Source organism: Vanessa atalanta, chromosome 29 (genome assembly GCF_905147765.1).
Source record: "Vanessa atalanta chromosome 29, ilVanAtal1.2, whole genome shotgun sequence".
NCBI classification, from domain to species: Eukaryota; Metazoa; Arthropoda; class Insecta; order Lepidoptera; family Nymphalidae; genus Vanessa; species Vanessa atalanta.
The window spans coordinates 5,458,426-5,474,503 of record NC_061899.1 but is presented as its reverse complement, the minus strand read 5'-3'; the positions used below and the strand labels follow the sequence as shown (position 1 = coordinate 5,474,503).

At 34.3% G+C, this 16,078-nt stretch overlaps 1 protein-coding gene across 1 annotated transcript; it reads left to right on the top strand.

Annotated features, from left to right (window-relative positions):
* Positions 1–3,893: 3,893 nt before the first annotated feature.
* Positions 3,894–15,131, top strand: LOC125075098 (leucine-rich repeat neuronal protein 3-like). The gene is made up of 10 exons (XM_047686713.1): positions 3,894–4,017; positions 7,767–7,835; positions 8,418–8,552; positions 9,073–9,290; positions 9,865–10,062; positions 10,673–10,872; positions 11,506–11,713; positions 13,382–13,563; positions 14,264–14,397; positions 14,935–15,131. Exons 2-10 carry the CDS (start codon positions 7,772–7,774, stop codon positions 15,075–15,077), a joined length of 1,482 nt encoding a protein of 493 aa, XP_047542669.1. The 5' UTR covers positions 3,894–4,017; positions 7,767–7,771; the 3' UTR covers positions 15,078–15,131.
* Positions 15,132–16,078: the final 947 nt, after the last annotated feature.

The following is a 16,078-nucleotide window of genomic DNA, read 5'->3' as shown; positions in this document are numbered from 1 at the left end:
AAAATGGCGGTTTTTTTTTAAAGTATAATAATAATTATATAAAATAACGATTAAGTGTGACTTTTTAATAAATAATTTAAAAAATTTAAGTACAGAAGTTATCTTATAAATTATGAGCTGGTCTAGGTAGAAAACTGTATAGATATTAAAGAATCATCAGATCTATTCCTAGTATAAGTATAGAGAATTGTCATATAATGAGAAATTGTATGAAATTTTTTTTTTTTAAATAATATAACAAGACTCCAAAAATATTGCACTTCTTCAGCCAACAAAAACTAGAAATCTCAAAAAAAAATAAAGGAAATGCCTATAACTAAATGAGTTACTTTTTTAAATTTATTAAATAATAAAATAAAATATTCATAATTACGTTTGTTATTTTTATTTTATTTTGTTAAAGCTTTATTAACCATCCGCCTTCATGGAAAGCTACTACGTAGGCGATATTGAAATTAATAGTACATTTTAATAATTATGATAATAATGGCAATGGTACAAAATAAATCGATATTAAAAAAAAAACATCAAACCACTTACTGAGAAATACAATCATTAATGTACTCTTAAATAAATTCAATGCAAATTTATAATATTAAGAAAAAAACAGTCGTATTATATTCTATATAGAGTTCATTTTCCTTCAAGAACTGATTTAAGAGTATTATTTTGTAAAACGGTCGTAAAGTCCAAATAAGCCCGTAGGGACAGTAATCCGAAGCGCGCCATCTAGCGTCGAGTAGGATAATTACTTGTTAATTGACGTTAAGCGTACGTTGACGACAAAACGCGGGAAATTGCTCAGTCTGGCCGCCATTTTGTTATTGAGCTGTCAATTAAAATTAATTGTATTTACGTTGCGAATATCATAAATGGACGTATTTTAGTTGTAATATTTATGTTAGGCGAATGATTTGTTTATTCGACGATACACATATTACATTATGATTTTATGAAAAAATGGCGTTTTAAATATCGGTGAAGTCGATTTCAGACTTCACCGATATTCAACATGTTGTCGCCATTAAAATTATAATAAAAATGTATTTGGTACGAAGTTGGCTAGCCTGTATTGACAATTGGCGACATCTGCGCCGAGCTTACTTCGCGTGATCGACAGATGCTGACTTCACTTTATTCGGCGCCCTAGCGAAGGAAACACTACAGGAGAGGCTATTTGGATTTAAGTAAAACTAGACCTTGGTATCATTTTTCCTTATATAAACATAGTTATTTTTAACATTGTGTATGTGTGGATAATTTACGAATTTGCGATTAAACCATAATAAATCCAAAGTATAATAAGATGAAATGTTTTGTATATTTATTTGTAGTTGTAATGTGTATTATGTTTGAAAATAATACATGTCGTAATTGTAAGTGAAACTTATTATTAGTATTGGAGATTAAATAAATGAGTGTTTAACATTGTTGTTTTTAAACATTTTTATTTTTATTTCGCGTAACCAAATAAACGATCTACGTACTGATTTTTATACACTGTGACAAAGATTTTTCAATCTTTAGCACAATTTAATGTAAGTCGTCGCTAATTTGAGGGTAGATTTGGTATACTGTAACACAATTCAATGTAATACCTTCCTTTTATTGGTCAGATTCAATTATTTAAAATTGTAAATGAGTGCACGTCGAAGTTATGAATAAAAATGCTTTAGTTATGTTAGTGCTTTAAGTAAGTGTAATGTAATTTCTTTTTTAGTAATAAACATATTTTAATATTATTAAGTCAAAAAAATACTATTTTTGAAAAACTTATAAATACAGAAATATGATTACTTTGTATGAAATAAACAATGCTTTCTAGTAAAATAAATGATTTAGTACAGCAAGTAGGTACTAGCTATTGATCTAATATCACTATTAATTTAATAAAAAATATAAAAATATCAAGAATAATTTAATTATATAATTATTTATTGACAATATCAAGAATAATTTAAGTTGATTTCTGAGTATCTGAGAATGACTATGAATCATATTTCTAAGAAATTATGTTATATGTTATTGATACTACCTCTTCGAAGCTACTTTACACGGGTAGAATAAAGTTTTACTGACATCTTTCTCATCTCGTTTCTTTCTTCGCCAATGCAACCAACCTTGGGAGCTGAGATGCAGGGCCGGATTTAGGGAAGGGCAGGAGGGGCCACGATGGAGGTTCCGACGAGTTAAAAATTTTAATGTAATATATGTTTAAATATATGTATACAATAAAATTATAATAATTTTACTAATTATTGTTTTAAAAGACACATATACAAAAAGTAAATAAATTATTCATAAATTTTACTGATAGAAATGATATTGTTCCAATTAATTTGTAAGAAGATAATTAGGGGCCTCCCCTCCTCTGCCACCGAAAGCTTAAACTCCTTTGGGGCCCCAGGCCTGAAGGCCGGATTCGGAGGTCTGAAGACCTCCAAATCCGGTCCTGTATGGGCTGGGAACATTCGCGAACATACTCTGAAACACTAACCAAAATACATTTACACAGTTACACAGTTTAAACAATCACAGTAGTGGCTTATAAGGCATGGAGGATAAGCCCAAACATATATTTTTGTTGGGTTAACTGGCAAACAGTCACAGTAAACTTGGGAGCTAAGATGTTCCGTGTCTATAGTCACACTGGCTCACTCGAGTAAGATTTCATAAAAGCAATTATAAACTTAAAAGGTAATCTATTATTATAGGTTAGATTCGCGCACGAATCAACGATGCGTGTAGATAAACAGCTGTGGGGTCTCAGTGCTAGCGTGTTGGTTTTTAAAATGATTGTTATTGCTTTAAGCGAAGTTCCGTATCGCATGTAAGGAGTCATTCAAGTATTACGTAAACGACAAAGGGGGACGATATTTGCTTTGCGTATTTTTGATGGTTAAGAAGTTGCTTTGGTTGCCGATTACGTCATCTTAACTTTTGTATTTAATAAATAATAAATGTGCATTGTATTTAAATGTAAAATAATACATGTGCATTCTTTAGAAAAATTAGACTGAAAAGTGATGCTCATAATAAAAAAATACCGGGCTAAAAAATATATGTACCAATGTTTTTGTAAGCATGTGGGTACAGTCACGTTATTATTGCTGACAAGGGAAAGGGTAGGGTAATTATTAAATTCTGCTAAAGTATTACTCGAAAGGCGCGTTATATTTCAGACACGTGAACAAGAGCTAGACTAAAATTTTCCAATATATTTATATTCAAGTAAAATTTACAATAAAGTATTTTTCCATCGACAATATTTCAACTCTGAAAGCAGATTCCAGCGAGAAGAAACGGCAAGAAACTCGCATAATTGCTCTTTTAAAACAAACCAGATTGACAATGAGAATTCAAAATTACTGTTTTTGAACAGTCCAGCGTTGAAAATCGAGCTTAAATTCAAACAATTCTAAGAAAAAAGAAATACTTTTTCGCAATCAAACCACTGAACAGATACGACCTCGGAGGTCGTCGGAGCCATCAAAGGTCATCATATAAGGTGAAGTTTTATTTAATTATAAAACAAATGTAACTCTAGTTACTTAATATTAATATTGTTCTTGCTTAATTGTAATTTTTTTTGTCAATATTATTTCGAATAGAAATTCACCTGTAATTAAAACTACCCTTTAAGCTTGTGCAAACATTGTTCTGTATCTTACATTTATTTCGATGTGTGATCTGTTAGTGGCCTTTACAGTAAATAAAAATAATTAAATGTCTATTTTTAAGAGAACATACTATTCTCTTAAAAATATCCTTTATGATAATAAATAAATCTTTAAACCGAACGCTGTCACTAACGCCACACCCTGTTTGATAATAATTTCAAGCGAGTGATAAAATACACTGATTAGATAACATGGTCAACCATTTTGTATTGTTAAGTATTCTAACTCAGTGTCAGGTTGTGTTTAAAGGTGTGCTCAATTTCATAACAAATAGTGCAAATAGCTTAATTAAGTTACAATTGTTGTAAACAATACATAAATTCAAACTGGAACAAAGGTAAATAAACTAAATATAAATTAAAATAGATATTAATTATTATTATTAGATATTAATTTGTTTATGGAAGTTTAAAAATATAACATTAAGTACGTATGACTACTCCCTTTGCCTCAATGTTTTTTTAATTTTTTCTTAGCATTCGTTTGGCTAAGAAATGTCATTATATTAAAAGTTTATGTTCCTAATACAATTGAAGATAACTTAATTATAAAGTATGACGTGCCCTTTTAATGATTCAAAGATTATCAAACATATATCTATCCCTTTTTAACAACGATGCTTTTGCATTGTGCTAGAGTTCATTTCTCTTTTTTTTTATTTTATTAGTCACAACGTCCCACCTGATATGTTACCAATAAGAAACAAAGTACTGCATTAATCTTTGATTCGAAGACAATTTTCTCTGTAATAACACGCGTCACTTATAATTTTTTTTTCTTATTAATATATCCAATGAAGTCTGTATATTATAATCCAATGTTAGAATGATTAAAGATAACATACCTTACATTTACATATTCAGTTCTGATTAAAATATCTTTATTTAAAATAAACTACTATTTAATTTAACTACTTATATCCACTTAGATTTCACTTCCAAAGTTCCGTTAACGATTTAAAACGCCATTTTTACACGAATCACTAAACAGTGAATTCCACGGATTACTTAGAAATCGGCCATGTCATAACTAATTCGAGGTAAAAGTCGTTTATTCGTCCCTTGTGCCTTTATTCGACTGGCTCTTTCACCCTTCAAGCACGCAACAAAAATTAAGAATTGCTGTTTAGAGGTAGGTTATGTGATGAATGGTACCCGCGGCATCACAAATGATATATAAATTAAATATTTAGGTCTCAACCGTTTTGTAAAATAACAGGTTTTGAGATAAGGTTCAATTAATATTTATATCTAACGTTATAATAGCAGTTTAATTACCGGTAATTTAGATATCTTTATATTACCTACGTGAACATCGTTTTTTTAGTAACATATATACCCTATTCCAATGGAAGTAGGAAAAAAGATAAACAAACCTTAGTTTCACATATTTCATGCGATTTGTTAAACACTCAGCTATATTGTGGACTACTAAGAGTTTATGATTAATGTATCTTTATTTATAATACAACACTGTTACACTTAACTACTCATATACACTTTAATTTTACTCCCAAAATTCCGATAACAATTTCGTAGACATTCAAAACGCCATTCGAGCTCTCGACCAATGATATCGCGTCAATTTGCTGTCAAATGTTGTTTATTTGGCTTTTCTCCTCTTATGGTTAGAATATCTATTCCAAAACGCGTTAAATCTTGGTAATAGTTTATGCTATTAGGGGTTTCAAAGAAAACGTCTCATCCTATATTAGTATTGATTGGCGCGCCTCCGAATATTTATCCTGCACTTTCTAAACTTGCTGTGTGATAAATATACAGTAATACTAAGAATGAATTCAATTCAAAATTATGGCAATCTAGCATATGATAGGTTTGTTTACATTTACATTTTACATTAGCAGCCTATAATTTTGGGCTAAGGCCTCCTCTCCCTTTGAGGAGAAAGTTTGGAGCATATTCCACCACGCTGCTCCAATGCGGGTTGGTAGAATACACATGTGGCAGAATTTCGTTGAAATTAAACACATGCAGGTTTCCTCACGGTGTTTTCCTTCACCGCTGGACATGAGATGAATTGTTAACACAAATTAAGCACGTCAAATTCAGTGGTGCTTGCGTGGGTTCGAACCCGAAATCATCGGTTAAGATGCACGAGTTCTAACCACTGGCCATCTCATCTCTCTAGGCTAGGCTAGGTTTGCTTTACAATGTGTAATATGTACATATATATCCAGGACCAATTTGGAAGTCCGGAGGCCCTGGGGCAACAGAGAAGTTGGGGCCCATAGTTATTTTTATATAAATTAATTTTAAGAATTTCATTTCTGTCAGTAAGGTTTGTTTGTTTTTACAATTTATTTATTCTTTTTATCAGCAACATTTAAAACAGTATATGTATAATATTACTTAATAGTGATATATATATATATATATATATCTAAATATATATTACATTAATCTTATCTTGTCAGAACCTCTATTGCCCTTCTCATTTGGAGGTCCCAGGGCAGCAGTCCGCGGTATCCCTAAATCCGGCAATATCGACATTGACTTTTTGATGATATCTTAATTACGCATAAAGGACGAATTTCGATCACAAATAATGCGGGCTTAATACTATATTTAACTGTATAATTTATGTAATTTTGCATTCTAGATAATACAAAAAATATATAACGCCTTCTTTACGGATCTACGATTATTCATCGTTGTATTTTTGGGTGGGCGTGCTAAAAATGACTTCAATACAATTCATTTATTTAAAGACTGATAAGTAATATATAAATGATTCTTTCTATATATGTTTATTGTAATGTTTTAGGCACACATATAATCATATAGATCTCATGTCGCCAATGCGTTGACGGAGGACAAGGGCTAGGTTACCTTAGGTAAGATATGTCTAAGGGGTTTTACGGTAACCCCGAGAACCCCCCTAGATATTGGAGGACCGTCAGAACGTTACGTCAGTATGCGAAAGTAATCTCGTGACGCCCGCCGATGAAACGGAGAGGTACCGTTTTTAGTAGGCATTTTCCGGTGTACCAGTACCATACTACATACAACAAGTGTCGGAAACGCGTAACGTATTTTTCCAGAGACATATAAAAAAAGTTAGAAATGTATAAATAGGCTGTTAAAAGAGCCGAGATGGCCCAGTGGCTAGAACGCGTGCATCTTAACCGATGATTTCGGGTTCAAACCCAGGCAGGCACCACTGAATTTTCATGTGCTTAATTTATGTTTATAATTCATCTCGTGCTCGGCGGTGAAGGAAAACATCGTGAGGAAACCTGCATGTGTCTAATTTCAACGAAATTCTGCCACATGTGTATGCCGCCAACCCGCATTGGAGCAGCGTGTTGGAATATACTCCAAACCTTCTCCTCAAAGGGAGAGGAGGCCTTTAGCCCAGCAGTGGGAAAATTTACAGGCTGCTAATGCAAAAAAACGCTGTTAAAGATGAGAACGCGTCGAAAACAATAGTTACCAACGCTTGGCCACTAAGTACACGCACACGACGTATGACGTTTGATGAGCGTCAAGCGTAGCTGTCACGCACACCAAAACAATGAAGTGTCTCGTTTGTTTTAGTTCTTTAGTAGCACGACGACACTATATCTAAACATATTAAGTACTAGCTGTGCCCGCGACTTCGCGCGCGTTGTTTGAATTTAAGTTATTTGGATATTGTAGCGTGATTTTATTTTTATTATACATATAATTCTAAAATAAAAGTAGCCTAAGTTAGTCTTTATTACATCCGCTATCTGCCAGTGAAAGTCCCGTCGAAATCGGTTCAGCCGTTCCAGAAATTAGCCGGAACAAACAGACAGACGAAAATAGTAAAAAATGGGTTATTTTAATATTACAAACAGACATTCCAATTTTATTATATGTATAGATCTAGGAAAATTTCGTATACTTTGAAGTTCCTTAATATTATCTACAATATTTGATCAACAATGACCAATAATTAAAAAAAAATAAAATAATACTATATTTTCCGTATTATATGTGACCAACTGATAATGGCAAAGATAAGATACTATATCTGAGAATAACCCAGATTTGTTACGTTATATTAAATTGTTACTCATATTTTTTTTATATTTTTTTTCAGTGGAAATGGATACACTCATTTCCGTTTTTTTAATCTCTTTTGTTTTATCTGTGGCGAACTGTGACAATGGTAAGTAGCGCCATCTATTGTTTAAAAGCACAACTTTGCTTGTTTAGTTTATTAAATAAATATAATTATTATAATAAAATGTTATGATAATTAAACACATGTAAGAGCATATTTAATTTTATTTATTTTGACTTGTTTTGATCTTTTTAAATAATTTGTTAGGATAGACTTGAATTTTGTCGATTAATTTAATCATAAATTGAATTAAATTAAACAGAACTAACCATCAAACTTAAATGTCTATTTAAGACAATAAACTGTTAATATATACGATAAACATTGTCAGCTACTCATATCAGCAATACGTATTTTGTTTCGGAAGGATTAGCCGGTGGAACTACAGTCACTAGATACATAACATCTTAGTTTTTCGATTTGGTGATGGATGACAAGGGATGATTAATATATCTTAAAGTATCAATCGGTGGTAATCGCTTACTATATGTTAGTCCATTTACCAGTCTACCTAAACTTAAACCACACTATGGTAGTTGTGATTGTAATTGACGCTAAAACCTACCATGTACTACTACTAGCGCCATCTATGATTCAATAGCATAACTATTTCAATTCTACTTTTAGCTACAACCCCGGTCCCTGCAAAAGTGATTCCTTGGAATGAGACCGAAATTTGCAGAAAATGTGTGTGCAAAGACGCAAAGGTCGATTGCTTCGACCAAAGCCTTACGGTGTTCTTCAAAAAAGACGAATGGGCTAGTAAGTTGATTTGTATTTATAAATTGGGTCATTTTGGTCCAATTACGGCCACCATAATTTGGCCCCATAAATTATGTTTAACTATTTAGATAAAAACTGGTTTCCTCTCTTTCTGTTATCATTGATTTGTCATTTGAAAGAAGAAAACGACACTATTTAAAAATACCCGCCTGCCCTTAAAGTATTTTTAAGTTAGTGGCATCCCGAGTTTTAACCCTAAAAGGTTGTTAATTTCCAAAGATACGTTATTTGTACACCCCCACACCATCTATAGAGCATACATTTTAAATTTCAAGTCTCTTATTTCAAAAACACACGACTTTCATACAAACTTCGAACCCTCGTTTTATCCCTTTAGGGGTGGAGTGTCGTAAAATCCGTTCTTAACAAATGTCTACATCCTATAAGGGACCTACCTGCCAGATATCAAATTCTTAGGTGTTAAAGTTTTTGAGGTTTCGTGATTAGTCAGTGAGTGGTATTTCGCTTTTATATATAAAGATTATTGTCCTTTTTTCAGATTTAAAGGAATTTAAACCCATGACAGTTGATCTTAGCGAAAATGCGATCACTAATGTAACTGTCATGGCGGAGCTGCCCGTCAAAGTGCTGAACTTATCTCGGTGCTCAATAGAGTTTATAGAGAACGCTAGCTTCAGAGATCTGCAACAGATGGAGGTTTTGGATCTAAGTCATAACAAACTGACAACCGATAAACTGAGTCCGCATGCTTTCGAGGTAAATACAATTAAACTTCACACTGCTAAATATTTCTTGGAGATCAGGTCACTTGGTCAAGGAAGTATTAAAATTTTAATCTCGGGACAAGATCCGAGATCAAGGGAATTTTTCCATCCCCTTAGGCGATCGTGGAATGAAAAGGGCAGCCTTTAAGATACATTGCATTGCAAGTATACCGTAGAATTATTGAAAGGTTCCGCTGCGTAAATAAAACCTTTCACAGATTTTCTCGAGCGTTTGGTCGAACGAGGTTCAAATAGCTTACGGACCGGTTAGTGATCTGGTAGTATCAGAATCGAACATGACGTATGTATACAATCCTTGATATTTGGTATTGCTACCATTCTTTAAAACTACCAGATTGTTTTTATTTTGTGTGTTAAAGAAATATAAAGAAAGCGAGTCAATTTATACACAAGTGATTTGACTTTAAGTTACTTATTTATGTTTTGGGAATTTGAATAAGAGTGAATGACGCAATTCGTAAATCTCCCTCTGTTGGGCTAAGACTTCCTCTCAAGTTTGATGAGTTTATAGATCATTGGCCAATAATATAATCATTGTTTTTCAGGGTCGATACTTACCAGAGGAGTACGAACCACTCGCCTCCATGCGGACCCTGAACTTAGCCTACAACGACCTCCACTCCCTCAACCAGGATCTTTTCGAACATCTCCCAGAGCTGACCGAGTTAGATCTCAGTGGAAATCCTCTCACTACGATAGATCACGTCACCCTCATCGCTATATCAAGTCTGCCAATGTTGAAGGTAATAATTGACATCAGGGCAATTTAATTTTGTAAATAATCTTAGTTCCTCTACTAAATGCCAGTTTTCTTTAAGTTTTGATGTACACCCTATATATATAAGTAATAAAACATAAAATTGTTACCCCTGTTACCCGACTATACAGGGTTAGTAATTCTTTTGTGGAGTAATGATCAACACAGGATATCAGAAAACGTTCATGTTTTTTTTTCAATTGTAAGGTTAAGTAAACTACAGGAACTTTTGCGTGCGAAAGGTTATTATAATAGACACAACTGTTGAGATGACAATACCCTTTAGGGTTAAAAAAATCGCCTACAGTTCGTTTCAAAAATAAAAATTAAACATTGTAATCGCACATTTCTGACAAAAAAAATAACCTCAGTTATTTTCGCCTGACATTCTCAGATCTGAGGTGTTTCTTTCCGAATCAGTGGTAAATCTTTTTTATTACATTAGCTTACCTAAATCTTTACTTAAAGCATTCTCATTCGTTGCACGCAATCTACTACTTTATAGAGTATTTAATTGATCCATATAACTCTTTACAACAAGATCTTTAAAGAGTCTTCTATAATAATTATGGTTAAAAATCTTACTATTTTTGCAGGTTCTCCGCATGAGGTCATGCGAGCTCACAGAAATCCCAGACAAGTTTCTCCACACTCCACGGTTCCTGGAGCGTCTGGACATCAGCGATAACAAGCTTACTTCCATCCCCCAGGAGTTGGATGAGACGAAGAACTTGAAGTTTCTGAACTTGAATCAGAATCCTATCGTCAAGCTTGATATGTCTTCAGAGGATTATCCGTAAGGAATTTATTGGTTATTTATAAAACAATTGAACAAAAATGGCAGGTCTAAATTCTTGGAAGCTTGCCATTAATTTTTCATCAGCACGAGAATACATCTTAAAGAAACCTGCCTGTATCGTAGCACATGCGTATCCACTAACTCTCACTGGAACAGTGTGGTATTAGTTGCACACTATTTTGTACTCGAAAGGAATCATTGTCCAGTTCAGGGCTGGATCTACCGTATGGCTTTTTGGGCTTCAGCCCAGGGCCCCGTGGATTCAAGAGCCCAGCTAAGTCAAGTCAAAGTCAAAGATGCGAAAGAATCCATCATTTTATTAAATTAAACAGATCGTATGGTTTGCGAATTCTGCTATTAATCAAACCCATTCAATTAATTTAATTCAAATCTACGTTCAGGTGTCTCTTAAGTGGGACCCTGAGTAGTAGCCCAGGGAGCCCTAAACTCACGGTCCGGCCCTGGTCCAGTTATTAAGATTTGGCTTCGTACGCATTTTAAAAATATGGTCAAATTATTATCAGCCAAAAAAAGGAGATATCATTTAAAATCCATTGATTATGTATCCGTTACAACTCATTGTATTTCTTATAAGTAATTATTAAAAAAAAACTTTTACAATTAATACAGGGGATTCCCCCGTCTCCGCAAGCTGCAAGAGCTCCACATGTGCAATATGCAGTCCTTGAAAAGTATCGGCGCAGGCGCACTCGCGGGATTGGAGAACTTGCAAACACTCCACCTGAGCTTCAACCCCAAACTATCCTTCATTGATCCGAAGGCTTTGGCGAGACCTGACGACATTGGTGAAACTTATGACTGGCCGCTTGTCAAGGAGGTAAAGAATTTTTTTTGACTCCACTTAAGAAACATCTTACACAGCTTGGAATATCGAGGCAAAGTAGCCTGCATATCGATCTTCTATAGGCAAAGTTACATTACTTAATACCTGAGAAGGTCTATCTTATACAATTGGACAAATATAAGCCACTGGATGAAATAGGGGCATAATTGACATTCGACCCTATTAGGAATAAAAAGTATTAAAATAGGCTTGTTTCCACTAATAATAAATCGGATGGCTTTGAGTTTCTAATGATTAACCATGATAATTAGTAAATAAAAAAACAACTTTTCTACAAAAATAATAAAAGATTAATTATATTTTTGGAAAATAAAATTGACAAAATGAGGCATTTAATCACGTGACATTAAACACCAATCAGAGTTGCGTGACGTCACACCTCGCGAAACAAGCGCGGAACGCTACGTTGTTGCTATCAATTATCATTATGGCAGATAAACTGGGGGGTAGTACTTGATTCTGGATCTTTCAAACACTCTGCGATTATTGACAAACTTTGTTTTTTCAACATATATCTTCTTGGCATTCAAACTTCGTTGGTATACAACCTGGTTTCATGCGCACTTGTGTCTTTACCCATAATATGATACTCTGTATAATTAGTCATATCATTTGGCAACTAAAAAAATAAGATGAGTTTGAATTATTACATTTTATAAAACGAAAATAATATTTTAACTCAAACAAATCATAAAATCCTATTCTAGTCCTAACATTTTATAGGTTATGTGTGATATATTATATTTGCTAAATTCATTTCTTTTACTATACATTTATAAATAGATATATCAAGTTGTATTTAATACTTACATCGAAATGATCTTCACAGAAATAAATTGTGGAATTAGTTGACAAAATAAGAGCATCTTGCCTCCATGCCATTTTTAACCACTTTCGTATTTATTTATTGTTTGGTACGTATATGAATAATTTGTCTGGCGTTTTTATCGTTGTACTTTCACATTGGGGCACCATACAGTATTTATAACACGAGGAATTCATTATTTATTAAAAAACACAATTGACTGTCATACACAAACACAGCTGTTTCGCGAGGTGTGACGTCATTCAAGACGCCATGACAGTCTTGGCCTTTTTCGCGGTCAATTTCAAGTTCATTTCTAAAAACTCAAAATACTAACATAAAAAACCTATTTTTCTTAAAATAGTATATTTTTAGGGTGAAATAGATGCTAAGCTATAGTTTTAAACTAATTTCCAAATTTTGTCAACTAGCCTATTGTCTCTGTGTAAATTTTACTGTAGTTGATAGTGTATCTATTATATTTGACAGCATACCAGAAGGCTGTAAGGGTGTGTTCTAACGGAGAGATCTTATTAGCTTAAGGACGTGGAAAGTACATCATTTATTTTATTCAGAACTTTAATTGTTATATGTCGGTTTCAATGGCGAGCCTCTGTAATTACACGTAGTACGCAGTTTCCACTTGAGGAGACGGCAATTGTCTTTTGGAGCCCGTTTCGTGGAACGGACTTAAGTTGCGTTACATGTCTGGTACTAAGTTAATGGAAAACAGCTTTACTTTGATTCGTTGTATATAGAGGTTTTTAATGGTTTAATTCCGTTTTCTTACCGTTCTTTATTTTTAAAGTTATCTTAATATTAATAAAATATTACAGCTCTACCTCCAATCAAACAATCTCTCAGAGGTCGATTCTCGGCTCCTCTCCCGTTGGGACCTCTTAAGCAAAGTGGACGTCTCCAACAATCCCTTCCTCTGCGACTGCAGCACTCAGTGGATGGTCGACATGCTGGTACCACTGGTGGAAGCTAAAGTCAACAACGCTTCTGAGAAAATGGTGTAAGTTGGGAACGTAACAATTAAATATATCTTGTTGATTTATTACTTACCTTACTTTACCTTAAAAGACAAGGAATCCCTAAGGTCATACCTCAGATAGCACGTAAAGCGTTTACAGGTTAAACTATTTTCGATATTATTGCAGTGAATTAGGGAATAGGGAATCTGTGGAATTAGAGAGTTAGTCATTTTTGCAAGCCCGTCTGGGAAGGTACTCACTCATCAGATATTCTACCGCCAAATAGTATTGTTGTGTTCCGATTGAAGAGTGAGTCAGTGTAATTACAGATACAAGGGACATAACATCTAAGTTCCCAAGATTGGTAGTTCATTGGTGATGTCAGAAATATTAATGATTATATTTCTTACAGCGCTATTTTCGGTGCAGTTCCGGACGGTGATGACCACTTACCATCATGTGGTACAATTGCTATTGCCCAATAAAAAAAGAAACCTTTGTATTAATATCAACGTTCCTAAGTAACAAGAAATCTGGAAGCTTGTATGAAAACATTTAATAGAAGTAGGCGTTTGAGGATACTCCATCACGTTCCTTCAATAAGTGAACACCAGTCCACTAATACTAGTCAAGGGCTAGTATTAGTGGACTGGTGATCGTAGAAATAAAAATAAGTATCTATAAGAGACAGACAGAGATTTTGTGAGTATGATCATTAATTATAAATATCCATTTCCCTAGGTGTGAAGAGCCCGTGGAGATGAAGGGCTACACCATGAAACATTTACACGACATCCATCGCACGATGCGCTGTGTAGACAAGTACGGCAACAGGCCAGAGAGAGACGGCGCTATTCTTCTAGGAACTCTTATCGGTAAGAGAAATATATAAATTTACCTTGGGTCAGGTCACGTCTAACTAATTTCAGAGCCAAACTTTAATATGCTTTTATTTAAAATTTGTTTTTTTTTTTCACTTATCATAATTTTCTGACACTTAATAGTACTACTTTGTATTGTTGAGTTCCAATTCTATAGTGCTCCAAAAATTGATGGTGCATGGTCCTTGTAAGAGATTGTTAATATTTTTTAGTTCCAATGTGAATAGGCAGGGTTGACAACTTACCATTTCTCCCTTTTTTTCTCTCTTTTTTCCGTCGAATATTATAAAAAAATAACCGTGTTCTGGTTTGCAGACTGAGTGAGTCAGTGGAATTAAGTTAAAGTTTATACTCAGTACAGTGCCTGTGTAAGCAAAGACAACTCACCATTTGTGAGCCGGACTATTTACCATAAATAAAATAGCTTGTTTTATTCAAATATATTACTGGCTCTTAAAAGTTATTGCTAAAATTTTCTCCTGGATCATTTTGCTAATGGTGGTAGTCGTACTAATGCGCGTGTGCGGGCAGGAGTGCTGCTGGCGGTGCCGATCATGCTGTCGCTGCTGCTGCTGTGGCGGCGCGGGCTGTGCGGCTGGCTGGGCCTGCGCGCGCCCGCCGACGCGTCGCGCGCCTTCTACAAGCGCGCGCCCGCCGACGACAACTACATATAGACGTATTCTATTTAAGTTATTATATTGTGTTCAAATATATTGTTTTTTTAGTAATTCATCTGTTTTGATTAGTAGCCTTCATTACTCTGGACCTTCTGACCTCTAAATTCGGCCTTGATGAACTAACGTAGTGCAGACGTTTGTACATAAACACTTGAAAACTCTCTACTTCCTCACTTTAATAATCACTAACACCCAACAAGTAAGAATGTACCCTTTTCGAGACATGGGAAAGTAAACACTACTGAGTCCTAGATTACGAGCAGCTACAGACAATTGCTTGACAGAAATTTGGGTCGTCAACCCAGGAGCTTGGTCTGTGACCATAATACCATCAAATTATATTGACCAGCTCCCAAAACATCAAGTTACTACCAGAACAACAACAGAATCAATGATATTTAATTTACTAGTGACTTACACACAGATGAGGCAAAGTTTTTGAAGTGATAACTTCTTATGTGAGGATAAACCGCTTCGTTACGTAACGCGTTACGGCGCCAGTCTGTCTGGCTTCCTTTTCTCTTACGCATACGGCAGCGATAGGCAGGCTCCTCTTTCTCTCACGGTGCTAGTCGTATTTCGGGAAGTTTGTTTTTTTAAATTTGTTAATTTAAAAAAACAAACTTAACTTGTGTCGGGCGTCAGGAGACGCACACGTTTTTTATTTTTAGTTGAAATTCCTTGTGCTCAGTATAATCAAACATTAAGGATAAGTCTATATGTTTCGGTTGAAATTGTCTCACGAAGTTAACAGTATGTTTGTGAACTGTGCTTCTGCCCATGTATTTATAACGTACAAAAATGTGCTTAATAATACCTTCTGTTCCTACAAGATGTCTTAGTGTGCGTGAGGCGACTAAGAGTAGAGTCAGCAATCTACATGCCGAACCGATGGTAGATTTACTTAATATAATTTGTAAAATAACGATTCAAAAGTACTTGTAAAAGCTTACTTCAGTAATCCCCCCCCCCCCCCTCCAAAAAAAAACAACAATTTT

Bases quoted from the DNA above. Each gene is read 5' to 3' on its own strand.
- LOC125075098 (XM_047686713.1), top strand. From the start codon at position 7,772: ATGGATACACTCATTTCCGTTTTTTTAATCTCTTTTGTTTTATCTGTG. The intron at 13,564-14,263 runs GTAAGTTGGGAA...CCATTTCCCTAG, and splicing joins AACGCTTCTGAGAAAATGGT to GTGTGAAGAGCCCGTGGAGA. The intron at 14,398-14,934 runs GTAAGAGAAATA...GTGTGCGGGCAG, and splicing joins TCTTCTAGGAACTCTTATCG to GAGTGCTGCTGGCGGTGCCG.